Consider the following 16814-nt stretch of genomic DNA (forward strand, 5'->3'; position numbering starts at 1 on the left):
ACAAAAAACAAACAACCCAATTGAAAAATGGGCAGCAGACCTAAATAGACAGTTCTCCAAAGAAGACATATAGATGGACAACAGGCACATGAAAAGATGCTCAACGTCACTAATTATCAGAGAAATGAAAATCAAAACTACAATGAGGTATCACCTCCCACCAGTCAGAATGGTCATCATTAAAAAGTCTACAGATAACAAATGCTGGCGAGGGTGTGGAGAAAAGGGAACCCTCCTACGCTGTTGGTGGGAATGTAAGTTGGTGCAGCCACTATGGAAAACAGTGTGGAGGTTCCTCAAAAAACCATTTGAGACAAAAATTGAGACAAAAAGATTCATTCCTTTAGAAAACTAAGACATTCGTCTCTGTATATTAAATCCCACACGAGACACGTGTGGTTACCTGTGGACATCAGTGTGGACATCTAAGGAACTCACCAATGAGCTCAGATTTCAAAGAGACATGGACAAAAAGATATGTAATCCTAAATTGACGACATGGTCTGTAACATCAGTGTCAGCAAGATTAAAGACCCAAATAAACTGAAGCTTGGCCCCCACCCCCAGCTCTCCCCCGCTCCTAAATTGCTACGGACGACAAAATAATTTCATGCTCAGGGTCAAAAGAAAATTAAGGAACACCTAGGCCCACTGTTTGGTATCAGTGGTAAAATATTAATGGATGACACATGGAAGAAAAAACAAATTTTACTGGCCTTCAAGAAAAGCTAAATTTATTACCTTAAAGAACATATCAGCAAAGGGATAGTACAAAGGGCTAGGAGTTAATAGCAATGACTGAAGTATCTGGACTTCCAGTAGTGTGACGTGAACTAACATTTAAAGTACAAAGGGGAGGAGATGAGATCAGTATAATACAGCTGGTTACCTCTGAGGAGCTAGTATGTCTTCTAATGAAGAAGGTAAAAATTTCATTTAATGGAATCTCTGAACTCCATTAGGATGATAGTAAGTTTAAGGATTTTAAGCTATAGCATTTCTCTTTACCAAAATATTGGCCAAAGTTCCCTGTTACGTTATATTATTTTATCATCTGAACTTTCTATAACTTCAAGTAATACTTAAGAGAAGCCACTGCAATAAGCCCAGGCACTGCAACGAAGAGTAGCCCCCACTTGCTGCAACTAGAGAAAGCCCGTGTACAGTAACGAAGACTCAACACAGTCAAAAAAAAAAAAAAAGGAACACTTGAAGTATTTTGTATGGCAAATTGGCAAGCAAAATGCTAAAATGAACACAAGTAAATCTAGTCCCAGTTTAAAAATATGAGTGGAAACCTGAAGTCTCATTTTTTTTGGTGAAGAACATGATCAAAGCTAATCTTAAGTAAATCTCTCTCACCTGTTTGTAGGCATAAAATTCTTTGTGTGCTTGATGTCTTAGCCTAAAAGACAGAAATGAGAAATGCAATACTGAGATTTCCATATAAGAATTTGACAAAAATTTAAAAACTGCTTATTTTTGGTATTAATTTATATCATTTATGGTTTAAAATCCAGAATCTTTATTCTAGAATACACTCAAATGACATATCTGTTACCATGTTATGAGAAAGTGACCAGTGAACCATAGAATGTTATCCAAATATATAAGGTCAAGTGAAATCTCATTAAAACAAAATCTCAAATATTTTAAAGAAGACTCAATTTTTTATATTGACAATAGTCCACTTATTTCAATAATATTTAATATATCACATTTTTCCTAATTAAAAAATCGAAGTATCAATATAATATACATCTAATAATGTGCAAAAGCCTCAAGAATACAGATAAGTATTAAAAAAAATTATACACACCACTGTAACTATCACCCAGATCAATACATAGAACATTTCCAGCATCCCTGAAATGACTCTTCCCAATCAATATTCACCCCTAACACTATCCTAATTTTTATCATTGTAGATTAACTATGCTTGTTTTTGAACTTCACATAAATGGATCATTTGGTATATACTCTCCTGTGCTGGCTTCTTTCAGTCAACAATTACTTGTGAAATCCATCCATGTTGTTGCAGTAATTATATTTTTGACTGACATATAGTGTTCCATTTTACGAATGAATGTAAAACTATCCATTCCACTGTTGACAAATATTTAGGTTACTTCCAGTTTGGGGCAATTATGAATCAAGCCTCTATACAAATTCTTCTACATGTCTTTTAGTGGACATATAGACTCATTTCTGTTGAGTGTGTATCTAGGAGTAGAATTACTGGTCCAAAGTGCTTGTACCAGTTTTACTCCTATGGGTAGTGCATGAAAGTTCTAGTTGTTCACATCTTTGCCACAGCTTGGTAGGGTCAGTCTAAAATTTTTTAGCCAGTCTGGTGGGTGTTCAGTGGTATCTCATTTTGGTTTTAATTTTGCATTTCCCAAATGATGTTTAAGACCCTTTCATATGCTTATTGCCCGTTTGGATATTTTCTTTTACGAAATGCCTGTTCAGGTCTTTTGTCCATTTAAGAAAATGAGTTGACTATATTTTTCTTATTGATTTGTAGGAGCTGTTTAAATATTTTAGATGCAAGTCCTCTGTTGGGTACTGCAATACTCTATGGCTTGCCTTTTAATTCTCTTAATGTTATGTTTTGATGAACAAAAGCTTTTAATTTAAAGCTTTTTAATTTAATTTGTGTCCAGTTAAAGAAATATTTACCAACCCCCAGATAATGAAGATAATTTCTTGTGTGTAACGTGAAAATAATTTGTTATTTTACCTATCACATTGAGGTCTATGATCCATCTGAAATTAGTCTTTATGTATGATGTGAGGTAGAGGTCAAATTTCTTTTTATCCACATGCAGATTTTCATTTGACTGCTTTATTGAAGAGACACTTCTTTCCCCACTGTGTTGCAATGGCACATCTGCTGTAAGTGAGACCAATGTGTGGTTCTGTTTCTAGAGTTTCTGTTTTATCCCACTGGTTTATCTGCCCATCCTTGTGTACTGGGTTGAATCGTGTCCCCTCAAAATTAATGTCAAACTGCTACCTCAGAATGTAACCTTGTTTGGAAATAGCCTCTTTGCAGACTATTTAGTAATTAAAATGAGGTCACATTAGGATTAGGGTAGACCATAAATCCAATATGACTGTTGTCCTTAGAAGAAGAGGAGAGGATATACAGAGACACAGGGAAGAAGGCCAGGTGAAGACAGAGGCAGAGACTGAAGTGATGCAGCTACAAGCCAAAAAATATCAAGGATTGCTGACAACCACCAGGAACTAAGAAGAGGCAAGGAAGGATCCTCCCCTAGATAGCCTTCAGAGGCAGCATGGCCCTGCCAACACCTTAATTTCGAACTTCTAGCTTCCAGAACTGTGAGAGTTTGATAAATTTCTGTTGTTTTAAGCCATCCAGCTTGTGGTACTTTGTTACAGCAACCCTGGGAAACCAATGCATCTTGTGTCAATACCATGCCAGTTTAAAAAAAAAAAAACCTTTTATTTTGAAATGATCTTATAGGAAAGTTGCAAAAAATATCAGAGTTCATATATACTTCTCTCCCCAGTTTTCCAACATTCACATCTTACATAACCATAGAACAATGATCAAAAGCAGGAAATTAACACTAATGTTTTGATATTAATACTTGTATAGTACTCACCAAACAGACTTTATTTGAATTTCACCAGTTTTTTCACTAATGTTCTTTTCCTATCTTGTGATCCAATCCAGGACCCCAGCCTGCATCTAGTTGTGTCTCCTTAGTTTCTTCAAATCTGTGACAGTTCCTTAGTTTTTCCTTGTTTTTCAGGATTTTGACATATCGACCATGATCACTTGGTTATGGCAATGTCTACTGGGTCTCTCCACTGTAAAGTTACTATTTTCCCCTTTGCAACTGATCAATATCTTGGGGGAGACACATTGAAACTATGAAAATATCCTATATTTTTCTCAAGCTTTTGCCCACTGATTTTAGCATCCATCTTGCTTGCAACAATTCTGCAGTGTTTGCCTGGTGGTGGTTTTGTAGTTCCCTAATTCCTTGTACATTAACTGGGATTCTTCTGTAAGGAAGAGATGCCCCTTCTCCTTCATTTATTTATATCAGCATGGACTCATTTGTGTTAGTCTATGGGTTATAATTTAATATGATCACTGTTTATTTTGTTGCTCAAATTGATTTAGGCTTTTAGGCCCTCCTTCAGGTTGATACTTATGTACTTTCAACATGCTCTCATCCTTTCCCATGCATTTCCTAGCTCACTGGCACCAAAAGATGTTACAAGCTCATCTTGTATTTTCCATGCTCCAGTTGTGGAATTAACCACTTCTTTCAAAGAGCCTCGGTTCCTTTTATTGGAGAATAATATTTAGAAACCAAGATCTGGGTGCTAGGTGAATAGCACTCTGTTTTAAGTACTGGAGTTTTGGAAAAAGTCTTGGGTCCTCAAGCTTTGTTCTTAACTACTTTGGCTATTCGTGGTCCTTTGCATTTCCATATAGATTTCATGAGCTTATCAATTTCCACAAAAAAATCTGTTGGGATTTTGACTGACACTGTGTTTAATTTATAGATCAGTTGGGGGAAGAACTGACATCTTTGCAAGATTGAGTTTCCAACCTGTGAATATAGCATACTCTATTTATTAGATCTTCTTTCTCTGTACACATTTCTACGTAGAACACTTATATATCCTTCATTAAATTTATTCCTAGGTATTTGGTAATTTTTGATCTACTATAAATGGTATTTAAAATTTTTTTATGTTCTAATTCTTTGTTGCTACTACATAGAAAAAAATTCAATTTTTGAATATTGGTCCTGTATCCAGTGACTTCCTAAGTTCACTTACTAATTCTAAACATCTTATCTGCAGAATCTTTTGGATTTTTAAAATACACAATTATTTTGTCTGCAAATAATAACAGTTTAAACTCTACCTATTTAATCTTCACATATTTCACTCTTTATTCTTTTTTTTTTTAATTTTAATTTTTTTGTGGTACGCGGGCCTCTCACTGCTGTGGCCTCTCCTGTTGCGGAGCACAGGCTCAGGACGCGCAGGCTCAGCGGCCATGGCTCACGGGCCCAGCTGCTTTGTGGCATGTGGGATCTTCCCGAACCGGGGCACGAACCCGTGTCCCCTGCATCGGCAGGCGGACTCTCAACCACTGCGCCACCAGGGAAGCCCTCACTCTTTATTCCACTTCTTTTTTTTTCCTGCACTGGCCAGGACCTCCAGTACCAATATTAAATGCAGTGAATGTCCTTATTAATGGCAGTGAATGTCCTTATTAATATGTTACTACTAAATACGATGTTTTCTCTAGATTTTTTGTACATAACCCTTGATTCAAATAAAGTTCCCTTGTATCCTAGTTTTAGACTTAAAAAAATCATGAATAGGTATTAATTTTTGTCAAGTGCTTTTTTTCCCTTTTTACTGTTAATGTGGTATACTGTATTGATTGATTTTCAAATGTTAAAACAATCTTCATTTCTGGAACAAAACTCCACTTGGTTGTGGTGTACCACCTTTTTGTACATCCTTGAATTTTATTTACTAATATTTTGTTCATGAGAAAGATTAGTCTATAATTTCCATTCTTGTAATGTCCTTGTCAGGCTTTGGAATCAAAATTATCTGGCCTCATCGAAGTATCTCTTCTATTCTCTGGAAAAGTCATATAAGAGTGGTATTTTTTCCTTAAATGTTTGGAGAAATTCACTGGTGAAGTTATCTGACTTGCAGTTTCTTTGTGGAAATGCTTTTATTATTACATATATAATTATTAATATTTTATATTTCTTCTTGACTCAGTTAAAAATGTTATTATTCTTTTACTTGTATTCACATAACATACAATTAACCATCTTAAACTGTATAATTCAGTGGTACTTAGTGCAGCCACAATGTTGTGCAACCACTAGTTCACTCTAGTTTCAAAACTTTTTCATCAAAAAAAATCTGGTACTCATTAAGTAGTTGGTCCCCACTCCCCCGTTCCCTGGTAATCTCTAATCTGCTTTCTGTCTCTATGGATTTGCCTATTATGGATACATTACATAAAATAAATCATACAATATGTGACCATTTTGTGTCTGGCTTTTCATTTAGCGTAATGTTTTCGAGGCTCCTGCCTATTTGTAGCATGTATCAGTACTTCACTCCTTTTTATGGCTGAATAATATTTCACTATGTGTATATGCCACAATTTGATTATCCATTTGTCTATTAATGAGCATTTGGGTTGTTTATACCTTCTGGCTATTATGAATAATCATATAAACATCCTGTACAAATTTCCTTGTGGACGTATCTCTTCATTTGTCTTGGGTATATACCTAGGAGTGAAATTTCTGGGTCATATGGTAATTCTATGTTTAACTTTCAAGGAACTGATGAACTCTTTTCCACAGTTCCTGCACCATTTTACATTCCCACCAGCAATGTATGAGGGTTTCTATTTCTCCACATCCTTGTCAACACATAATTTTCCATATTTTTGACTACAGCATCCTACTAGTTGTGACATTTATTGTGGTTTTAATGTGCATTTCCTTAATGACCAATGCTGTTGAACATCTTTTCACATGCTTTTTGGCCATCTGTATATCTTCCTTGGAGAAATGGCTACTTAAGCCCTTTACCTATTTTTAAATTCAGTTGTATTTTCTTTTATTTTAATATTTATTTAATTATTTATGGCTGCATTGGGTCTTCGTTGCTGTGCGTGGGCTTTCTCTAGTTGCAGCGAGTGGGGGCTACTCTTCATTGTGGTGCATGGGCTTCTCATTGCGGTGGCTTCTTTTGTTGCAAAGCATAGGCTCTAGGCATGTGGGCTTCAGTAGTTGTGGTATGAGGGCTCAGTAGTTGTGACTCGCGGGCTCTACAGTGCAGGCTCAGTAGTTGTTGTGCACAGGCTTAGTGGCTCCGCAGCATGTGGGATCTTCCTGGACCAGGGCTCAAACCCGTGTCCCCTGCATCGGCAGGCAGATTCTTAACCACTGCACCACCAGGGAAGTCCCAATATTTGTTTATTTAATTTATTTTTGGCTGCGTTGGGTCTTAGTTGCAGCATGCAGGATCCTCTGCTGCGGCGTGCAGGCTTCTCTCTAGTTGTGGTGCGTGGGCTCAGCTGTTGTGGAGCTTGGGTTCCAGAGTGTGTGGGCTCTGTAGTTGTGGTGTGCAGGGTCCAGAGCATGTGGGTTCTGTAGTTGTGGCACGTGGGCTCTCTAGTTGTAGCCCACATGCTCAGTAGTAGCAGTGCGTGGGCTTAGTTGCCCTATGGCATGTGGGATCTTAGTTCCCTGACCAGGGATCGAACCCACGTCCCTTGCATTGGAAGGTGGAATCTTAACCACTGGACCACTAGGGAAGTCCCAAATTCAGTTGTCTTTTTGCTGTTGAGTTGTAAGAGTTTTTAAAAATATATATCCTGGATATTAAACCCTTATCAGATATATGATTTGTAAATATTTCTCTCCCATTCTGTAGGCTGTTTTTTTCACTTTCTTGATAATGCTCTTTGATGCACAAATGTTATTAATTTTTATAAGTCCAATTTATCTATTTTTTCTTTTGTTGTTTGTGCTTTTGCTGTCAAATCTAAGACTCTATTGTCAATCTGAGGTCATGAAGATTTACCTGTTTTCTCCCAAGAGTTTTATAGTTTTAGCTCATGTTTAGGTTGCTGATCTATTTTTTAAAAAATTTTAAAAAAAATTTATTTTTGGCTGCGTTGGGTCTTCATTGCTGTATGTGGGCTTTTCTCTAGTTGTGGCGAGTGGGGGCTGCTCTTCATTGCAGTGCACGGGTTTCTCATTGTGGTGGCTTCTCTTGTTGTGGGGCACAGACTCTAGGCATGAGGGCTTCAGTAGCTGTGGCACCCAGGCTCAGTAGTTGTGGCGCGTGGGCTCTAGAGTGCAGGGTCAGTAGTTGTGGCACGTGGACTTAGTTGCTCTGCGGCATGTGGGGTCTTCCTGGACCAGGGCTCAAACCTGTGTCCCCTGCATTGGCAGGCAGATTCTTAACCACTGTGCCACCAGGGAAGTCCTGCTGATCTATTTTTTGAGTTAATTTTTATATAGGAAATGAGGCAGGGGTTCAATTTTATTCTTTCACATGTATTATTCAGTTGGTCCACCATTTGTTGAAGAGACTATTCTTTTGCCACTGAATGGGCCTGGCACCCTTGTGAAAAACAACTGGCCATACCATACTACCCAAAGTAATCTACAGATTTAATGTGATCCCTATCAAATTACCCATGACATTTTTTTTTACAGAAATGGAACAGATAATCCTAAAATTTATATGGAACCATAAAAGCAGAATTGCAAAGCAACCCTGAGTAAAAAGAATAAAACTGGAGGCATAACCCTCCCAGACTTCAGATAATACTACAAAGCTACAGTGATCAAAACAGCCTGTTACTCTCATGACAACAGACATACAAATCAATGGAACAGAATAGAAAGCCCAGAAATAAACCCATACACCTATAGACAATTAATGTTCCTCAAAGGAGGCAAGACTATACAATGGGGAAAAGTATCTTCAGCAAGTGGTGTTGGGAAAGTTGGACAGCCGCATGTAAATCAATGAGGTTTAGAACACACCCTCACACCATACTCAAAAATAAACTCAAAATGGCTTAAAGACTAAATATAAGACAAGATACCATAAAACTCCTAGAAGAGGACACAGGCAAAACATACTCTGACATAAATCATATCAATGTTTTCTTAGGTGAGTCTCCCAAGGCAATAGAAATAAAAGCAAAAATAAACAAATGGGACCTAATCAAGCTTATAAGCTTTTGCACAGCAAAGGAAACCATGAACAAAATGAAAAGACAACCTACGGACTGGGAGAAAATATTTGCAAATGATGCGACCGAAAAGGGCTTAATTTCCAAAATTTACAAACATCTCATACAACTCAATAACAAAAAACCAAACAACCCAACTGAAAAATGGGCAGAAGACCTAAACAGACATTTCTCCAAAGAAGACATACAGATGGCCAATAGGCACATGAAAAGACGCTCATCATCGCTAATTATTAGAGAAATGCAAATCAAAACTATGATGAGGTACCACCTTACACTGGTCAGAATGGCCATCTTCATAAAGTCTGCAAACAATAAATGATGGAGAGGGTGTGGAGAAAAGGGAACCCTCCTATACTGTTGGTGGCAATGTAAATTGGTGCAGCCACTATGGAGAACAGTATGGAGATTCCTCAAAAAACTAAAAATAGAGCTACCATATGATCCAGCAATCCTACTTTTGGGCATACACCCAGACTAAACGATAATTCGAAAAGATACATGCATCCCTATGTTCATAGCAGAACTATTTACAATAGCCAAGACATGGAAACAACCTGAATGTCCGTCGAAAGATGAATGGATGAAGAAGATGTGGTATATATACACAATGGAATAAATAAACAACAAGGTCCTACTGTATAGCACAGGGAACTACATTCAATATCCTGTGATAAACCATAATGGAAAAAAATATATACATGTTTAACCGAGTCACTTTGCTGTACAGCAGAAATTAACACAACACTGTAAATCAACTATACTTCAATAAAATTAAAAAAAAAACTATATGGAGAGCACAAAAGCCAAAAAAAAATCAATTCACCATAGATGTTTGGGTTTATTTCTGGACTCTCAATTCTATTTTATTGATTTATATGTCCATTCTTATCAGTACCACGTATTTTTATAACTGTAGCTTAAAGGAAGTTTTGAAATTGGGAAGTGCAAGTCTTCCTGCCTTTTTTTCTTTTTCAGTGTTGTTTTGGCTATTTGGGGCTCCCTGCAGTTCTAAATGAATTGAGGATCAGTTTTTCCATTTCTGTATCAAAGGTTATTAGAATTTTGATAGGCTTTGCATTGAATCTGTAGATTGCTTTGAGGAATACTGCCATCTTAACATATTAAGGTTTCCAATCCATGAAATCTTTCCGTTTATTTAGGTCTTCTTTAATTTATTTCAGCAATATTTTGTAGTTTTCAGTGTACAAGTCTTTCACCTCCTTGGTTAAATTTACTCCTAGGAATTTCATTCTTTTGGATACTATTGTAAATGTTTCATTTATTTCCTTTTCAGATTGTTCCTTGTTGGTGTACAGAAATACATCTGATTTTTTTGTGCTGATTCTGTATTCTCAAAGTTTGCTTAACTTGTTTAGTAGTTCTAGATTTTTTTGTGTGTGTGTATTCTATGGGATTGTCTATATATTGAATCATGTCATCTTCAAAAAGAGATAGTTTTACTTCTTTCTTTCCAATTGGATGCCCTCTATTTCTTTTTCTTGTGTAAATGCTCTGGCTAAAACTTCTAGTACAATGTTGCATGGTAATGGTAAAAGTGGGCATCTTTTTAAAATCAATATCAATGCTTTTATTTTTTTCACCGTTTCTGTTGAGAAATCATTTTTTTTTTTTTTAGTATACAATGACGTGTATCCACCATTATAGTAACATACAGAATAGTTTCATCGCCCTACACATTCTTTGTCTTCTACCTGTTCATCCCTCCCTCTCCCGTAGATCCTGGCAACCGCTGACCTTTTAACTTTCTCCATAGTTTTGCCTTTCCCAGAATGTCATATAGTGAGAGTCACATAGTATGTAGCCTTTTCAAAGTGGCTTCTTTCACTTAGAAATATGCATTTAAGATTCCTCCATGTCCTTTCATGGCTTGATAGCGTATTTACTTTCAGTGCTGAATAATATTCTGTTATCTGGATGGACCACAATTCATTTATTCATTTACTCACTGAAGGATATCTCGGTTAATACCAAGTTTTGGCATTTATGAGTAAAGCTTCTTTCTAAAACATCTGTGTGTTGGTTTTTGTGTGGACATAAGTTTTCAAATACTTTAGATATTTAAAGAAATTCACTTGTGTGTGTGTGTGTGTGTGTGTGTGTAATATTTTATCTTAGTCATGGGTTGTCAGCCATTTTACAAAAAACGACCCCCCCGCCCAAACAAACCCCATTTTTTGTGATTTGCTGTACTTCTTGAATCCTTAACTTGTGAGGGAAATTTTCATCTACTGCTTCTTCCCTATTTTCTCTCAACATTTCTTTTTTGGACTCATTTAAATGTGGTTTAGGCCTTTTTACCATGTCCCAAATTTTTGTTACATTTTCTACCCCTTCCTCTTTCTAACTGTTACCCTGCTTATTTTCTACTGACTATTTGCCACATTACTAACATTTTTGTTATTAAAGAGTATTGAGCAGAGTTCCCTGTGCTATACAGTAGGTCCTTGTTGGCTACTATTTTAAACATACCAGTGTATACGTGTCAATCCCATACTCCCATTCTATCCCTCCCCGCCATCCTTCCTCCCTGCTAACTGTAAATTTGTTCTCTAAGTCAGGAGTCCCCAACGCCCCCCGGCCTGTTAGGAACCGGGCTGCACAGCAGGTGAGTGGCAGGCGAGTGAGTAAAGCTTCATCTGCCACTCCCCCCATTACTCGCCCGGGGAAAAATTGTCTTCCTCAAAACTGGTCCCTGGTGCCAAACGATTGGGGACTGCTGCGCTAAGTCTGTGAATATGTTTCTCTTTTGTTCATTTGCATCTTTTTATTAGATTCTTCATACAAGTGATGTCTTTCTCTGTCTGACTTACTTCACTTAATATGATAATCTCCAGGTTCATCTATGTTGCTGCAAATGGCATTATTTTATTCTTTCTAATGGCTGAGTAATATTCCATTGTATATAGGTACCACATCTTATTCATTCATTTCTTGATGGACATTTAGGTTGCTTCCATGTCTTGACTATTGTAAACTGTGCTGCAATGAACATTGGGGTGCACATATCCTTTTGAACCATGTTTTTCTTTGGATATATGCCCAGGAGTGGGATTGCTGGATATTATGGTGGCTCTATTTTTAGTTTCTTAAGGAACCTCCATACTATTCTGCACAATGGCCGTACGAATTTACATTCCCACCAACAGTATAGGAGGGTTGCCTTTTCTCCACACCCTCTCCAGCATTTATTGTTTATAGACTTTTTGATGATGGCCATTCTGACTGCTGTGAGGTGATATCTCATTGTAGCTTTGATTTGCATTTCTCTAATAATTAGTGATGTTGAGCATCTTTTCATGTGCCTCTTGGCCGTCTGTATGTTTTCTTTGGAGAAATGTCTATTTAGGTCTTCTGCCCAGAAAATGGGCATCTTTGTCTTGTTCCTGATCTTAGGGGGAAAGCTTTCAGTTTTTCACCATTGAGTATGATGTTAGTTGTGGGTTATTCATAAATGCTATTTCTTATGTCAGTTTTTAAAAATTTTATTATTTTATTTATTTATATTTTGGCTGCATTGGGTCTTCATTGCTGTGCATGGGCTTTCTCTAGTTGCTGTGAGCAGGGGTTACTCTTCGTTGTGGTGCATGGGCTTCTCATTGTGGTGGCTTCTCTTGTTGTGGAGCATGGGCTCTAGGTGTGCAGGCTTCAGTAGTTGTGGCACGCAGGATCAGTAGTTGGGGCTCACAGGCTCTACAGCGCAGGCTCAGTAGTTGTGGTGCACGGGCTTAGTTGATCCGTGGCATGTGGGATCTTCCCAGACCAGGGCTCAAACCCATGTCTCCCGCATTGGCAGGAGGATTCTTAACTACTGCGCCACCAGGGAAGTCCCCTTATGTCAGTTTTAGTGCACTGTGTTTTTTCCAGGAAAGTGTCTAATTCGACTAAAATTTCAAATTTACTGGCATAAAGTTGTTTATAATATCCTTTGCTATCTTTTTAATGCTTTTAGGATTTGTAGTAATGTCCCCTTTTTAATTCCTGATATTAGTAAATTTATGTTTTCTCTTCTTCTGGATCTCTTTCTAGAGATTCATCAATTTTGTTAATCTTTTCAAAGAGTCAGCTTTTTTGATTTTAATAATTTTATTACACATTTGTTTTCTAGTTCATTGATTTCTGTGCTTAGTTTTTTTAGGAAGATTTTCTTCTACTTTCTTTTCGGTTTAATTGTTTTTTTTTTTTTTTTTAAGTTCCATGAAAGGAAAATTTTTTTTTTTTTAACATCTTTATTGGGGTATAATTGCTTTACAATGGTGTGTTAGTTTCTGCTTTATAACAAAGTGAATCAGCTATACATATACATATGCTCCCATGTGTCTTCCCTCTTGCGTCTCCCTCCCTCCCACTCTCCCCATCCCACGCCTCCAGGCTGTCCCAAAGCCCCGAGCTAAAATCCCTGTGCCTTGCGGCTGCTTCCCCCTAGCTATCTACCTTACTACGTTTGTTAGTGTGTATATGTCCATGACTCTCTCTCGCCCTGTCAAAACTCACCCTTCCCCCTCCCCATATCCTCAAGTCCGTTCTCCAGTAGGTCTGCGCCTCTATTCCTGTCTTATCCCTAGGTTCTTCATGACATTTTTTTCCCTTAAATTCCATATATATGTGTTAGCATACGGTATTTGTCTTTTTCTTTCTGACTTACTTCACTCTGGAAAGGAAAATTTATATCACTGGTTTTCAGTCTTTCTTGTCTAATATATGATTTTTAAAACTATAAATTTCTCTTAATTAGGTCAAATTTATTAAACATGTAATTCAAATCATCCTTACTGTTTTTTTTCTTTTTTTGGTCTTCCTGTTTTGCTGAGAGAAGTGTACACTACATTTTCATGTAAAGGAATAAAATGAACTCCATTACAGTTCATTAAAATGAGGCTGGATTTGTAAATTTACTTTGCTTATTTGACTTTTACTTGGATCTGCATATTTTCCCAAAGCATCATTACTTCCAGCCACAGCAGGGGTCAATTTGTGTTTACCTTTTTTTCAATCCATGGCTCAAAAATTCATCCCTTCTAGAAAGTCCTACTTAAATTAATTTCATCCCTCTGATTACTCCGTTACTCTAAGTTCAACTAATTACCTAATATTTTAGATTGCACTATTTTATTTTGCATTTGCCATGCATTTAAGAGAAATATCTTTTTGCTATTCCTTCCAGGAAACATACTAGTAATATAGATTGTGACTTATTTGATGAAAGGAGGTAAGAATGGGGAATATTTCCTTTTCCTTAAGTAGCTTGTTATCCATTATTGAAAGAAAAGTAAAGTAGGTACTGTCTTTGTTTAAAATTTTCAGGCTCAAAAAAAGTTTTAATATTGTAAGTCAACTACACTTCAATAGAAAAGTTTTAGAATATCCTCAATATGCAAATCTGTCCTTTGAGTGTGATTATGAAATTCTGAAATGGTTATTTTGAAATGAAGCCTGTAAATATAATTTATTATTATTTTTTAAGTGGTTAAGAGCAAGTGCTTGGGTCAGACACAACTAGGTTTGAGTCTCAGTTCTAACCAACTTTTATCTGTGTGACTATAGGAAAATTATTTAACTTCTGTAAAATAAAGATAATAGTTACCTAGTTTAACTGCAGTACACAGCACAGGGTCTGGCACATAGTAAGTACTTAATAACATGCTCAGTTAGACCTCCCACATCGCTCTTTGATTCTACTTATTCATGCTGACTATCCCACGCTTCCATTGCAGTAGTCATTTCAAACCCTTGCCACCCTCTTCAAGCTTTATCCTACCACCTCCTTCCCCATCATTTTCAACTACTTTTCAGAGAAAGAGGTTTTCAGATATGCAGCTCTCTTGCTCCCAGTCCCACATACCTACATATGTACTGTTCTTCCCAGTTACCTTCATCTCTGTCTTAAGAAGGTATTCTCCTGTTTAAAACCAATATTGCTGGGGCTTCCCTGGTGGCGCGGTGGTTGGGAGTCCGCCTGCCGATGCAGGGGACGTGGGTTCGTGCCCTGGTCTGGGAGGATCCCACATGCCGCGGAGCGGCTGGGCCCGTGAGCCATGGCCGCTGGGCCTGCGCGTCGGGAGCCTGTGCTCCGCAACGGGAGAGGCCACGGCAGTGAGAGGCCCGCGTAACACAAAAAAAAAAAAAAAAAAACCAATATTGCTGTAACTTTTAGGTATGTCTCTCCTCACTTCCACGATTCATTCTTTCTCACAAATCCTCTACAACTAGCTCATTCTCCTTAATATTATATTTATAAATATCCCTAAATCTCTATCTTAAAAAAACCCCAAACAACAAAATACTTCCTTAGGGATTTCCTGGGTGGTGCAGCGGTTAAGAATCCGCCTGCCAATGCAGGGGGACACGGGTCGATCCCTGGTCTGGGAAGATCCCACATCCTACGGAGCAACTGAGCCCGTGTGCCACAACTGCTGAGCCTGCGCTCTAGAGCCCGCGTGCCACAACTACTGAGCCCATGTGCCACAACTACTGAAGCCCGCATGCACTAGGGCCTGCATGCCACAACTACTGAGCCCGTGTGCTGTAACTACTGAAGCCCATGTGCCTAGAGGCCATGCTGTGCAACAAGAGAAGCCACTGCAATGAGCAGCCTGCACACCACAGTGAAGAGTAGCCCCCACTTGCTGCAACTAGAGAAAGCCCACGCGCAGCAATGAAGACCCAGTGCAGCCAAAAACAAAACAAAACAAAACTTCTTTAATTTACAGGAAACTGCACTCCCCACCCCTAATCTTTTCTTAGCCAATATTCTTCAAAGAGGAGGTTATATTCCTTGTATCCATTTTCACCTGCTCCTCAGGCTTTGTCCCATTATAACCCACCTTTCATCACCTGTGCACCTATTCTACTGAACCTTTTCTAACTAAGATTATGAATGCAAAGCTAATTGTCAAGTATAATGGGAACTCTTCAATTCTTCTTACGGGAGGGACCTCCCTGAAAACGGCTGACACAACTGACTCAATCCACTGAAGCCCTACTTGTGGGGCACCTCTCTCATGATTTTCCTCCTGTCTCCTGCTATCCCTTTCTAATCTCTCTTAGGGGCTCCTCTTAAATGTCAATGTTTATCTAGGATTCTGTTCTGGACCCATTTTATTTCACTATATACATTATCTTTATGGGACACTCCTGGCTTCAACTTCCACGTATTATTATATCATCTCCTGTTTCCAGACCAGACTTCTCATAAGCTTTAGACCTATATATCAAATTGTGTACTAAACAGCTTGACTGTTACACAGGGAACTCAGTCCTCCCATGTCTGAAACAGAATCTATCATCTTTCCACCCCAAACTTGCCCATCCATTTTCTTTCTCTGTTAAGGGATTGCTATCCACCCAGCTGCCTAAATCAGAAGTCCAGGTAAGATTCTAAGCTTATCCTTTCCTTGTCTTTTATGTCCAGTCACCAAATTCTATTCATTTTCACCTCTCAAATATTTCTCACAACCATCCATAGCACCCTATCTTTTCTGTCATTATCTTGACCTTATAATTTCTAGTAGGTAACTCAAAAATTTCCCTCTATTTTTAATTACATATGTTTCAAAGTTATATATAGTTTTACAGGTTAGTAACAACAACAACAACAATAAAAATCAGCAATCCTGCTCTCTTCCCCAGAGATAACCATTTTTTCCCCTTTAGTTCACTATTTTGATATTTACTTCCAAGTTTTTAAATATGTTTCTTGTGTTGCTACTTCTTGATTTTTCAGTTTTATGCATATCTATTAACTTCCTATTAGGGACACCATTCTTTCATTTACCTAACCACATTTATTGAGTGCCAGTATTGTGCCGGGCACTGTTCTGGGTGTTTGGGATACAGCAAACAGAACAGACAAATACCTGGAGACAGAGATGAATAACAAACATAAATTGGAATATTATATGGTTCGTTATAAAATAGCAAAGACATCCTTCTTTTGTGCTCCAGTAGTGATCTATCCATAGCCCTATCAGGCAGAAAATTC

At 37.8% G+C, this 16814-nt stretch overlaps 1 protein-coding gene across 2 annotated transcripts in view; it reads right to left on the reverse strand.

Annotated features, from left to right (window-relative positions):
* Window positions 1-16814, reverse strand: part of RNF24 (ring finger protein 24) — a 142478-nt gene that overhangs the window by 20709 nt on the left and 104955 nt on the right. For both annotated transcript variants that reach the window (XM_032603804.1, XM_032603803.1), the window contains exon 3: window positions 1363-1405. In XM_032603804.1, coding sequence (XP_032459695.1) covers window positions 1363-1405 — 43 coding nt within the window. The remainder of the gene's footprint in view (window positions 1-1362; window positions 1406-16814) is intronic.

Source organism: Phocoena sinus, chromosome 15 (assembly GCF_008692025.1).
Source record: "Phocoena sinus isolate mPhoSin1 chromosome 15, mPhoSin1.pri, whole genome shotgun sequence".
Taxonomy (NCBI): domain Eukaryota; kingdom Metazoa; phylum Chordata; class Mammalia; order Artiodactyla; family Phocoenidae; genus Phocoena; species Phocoena sinus.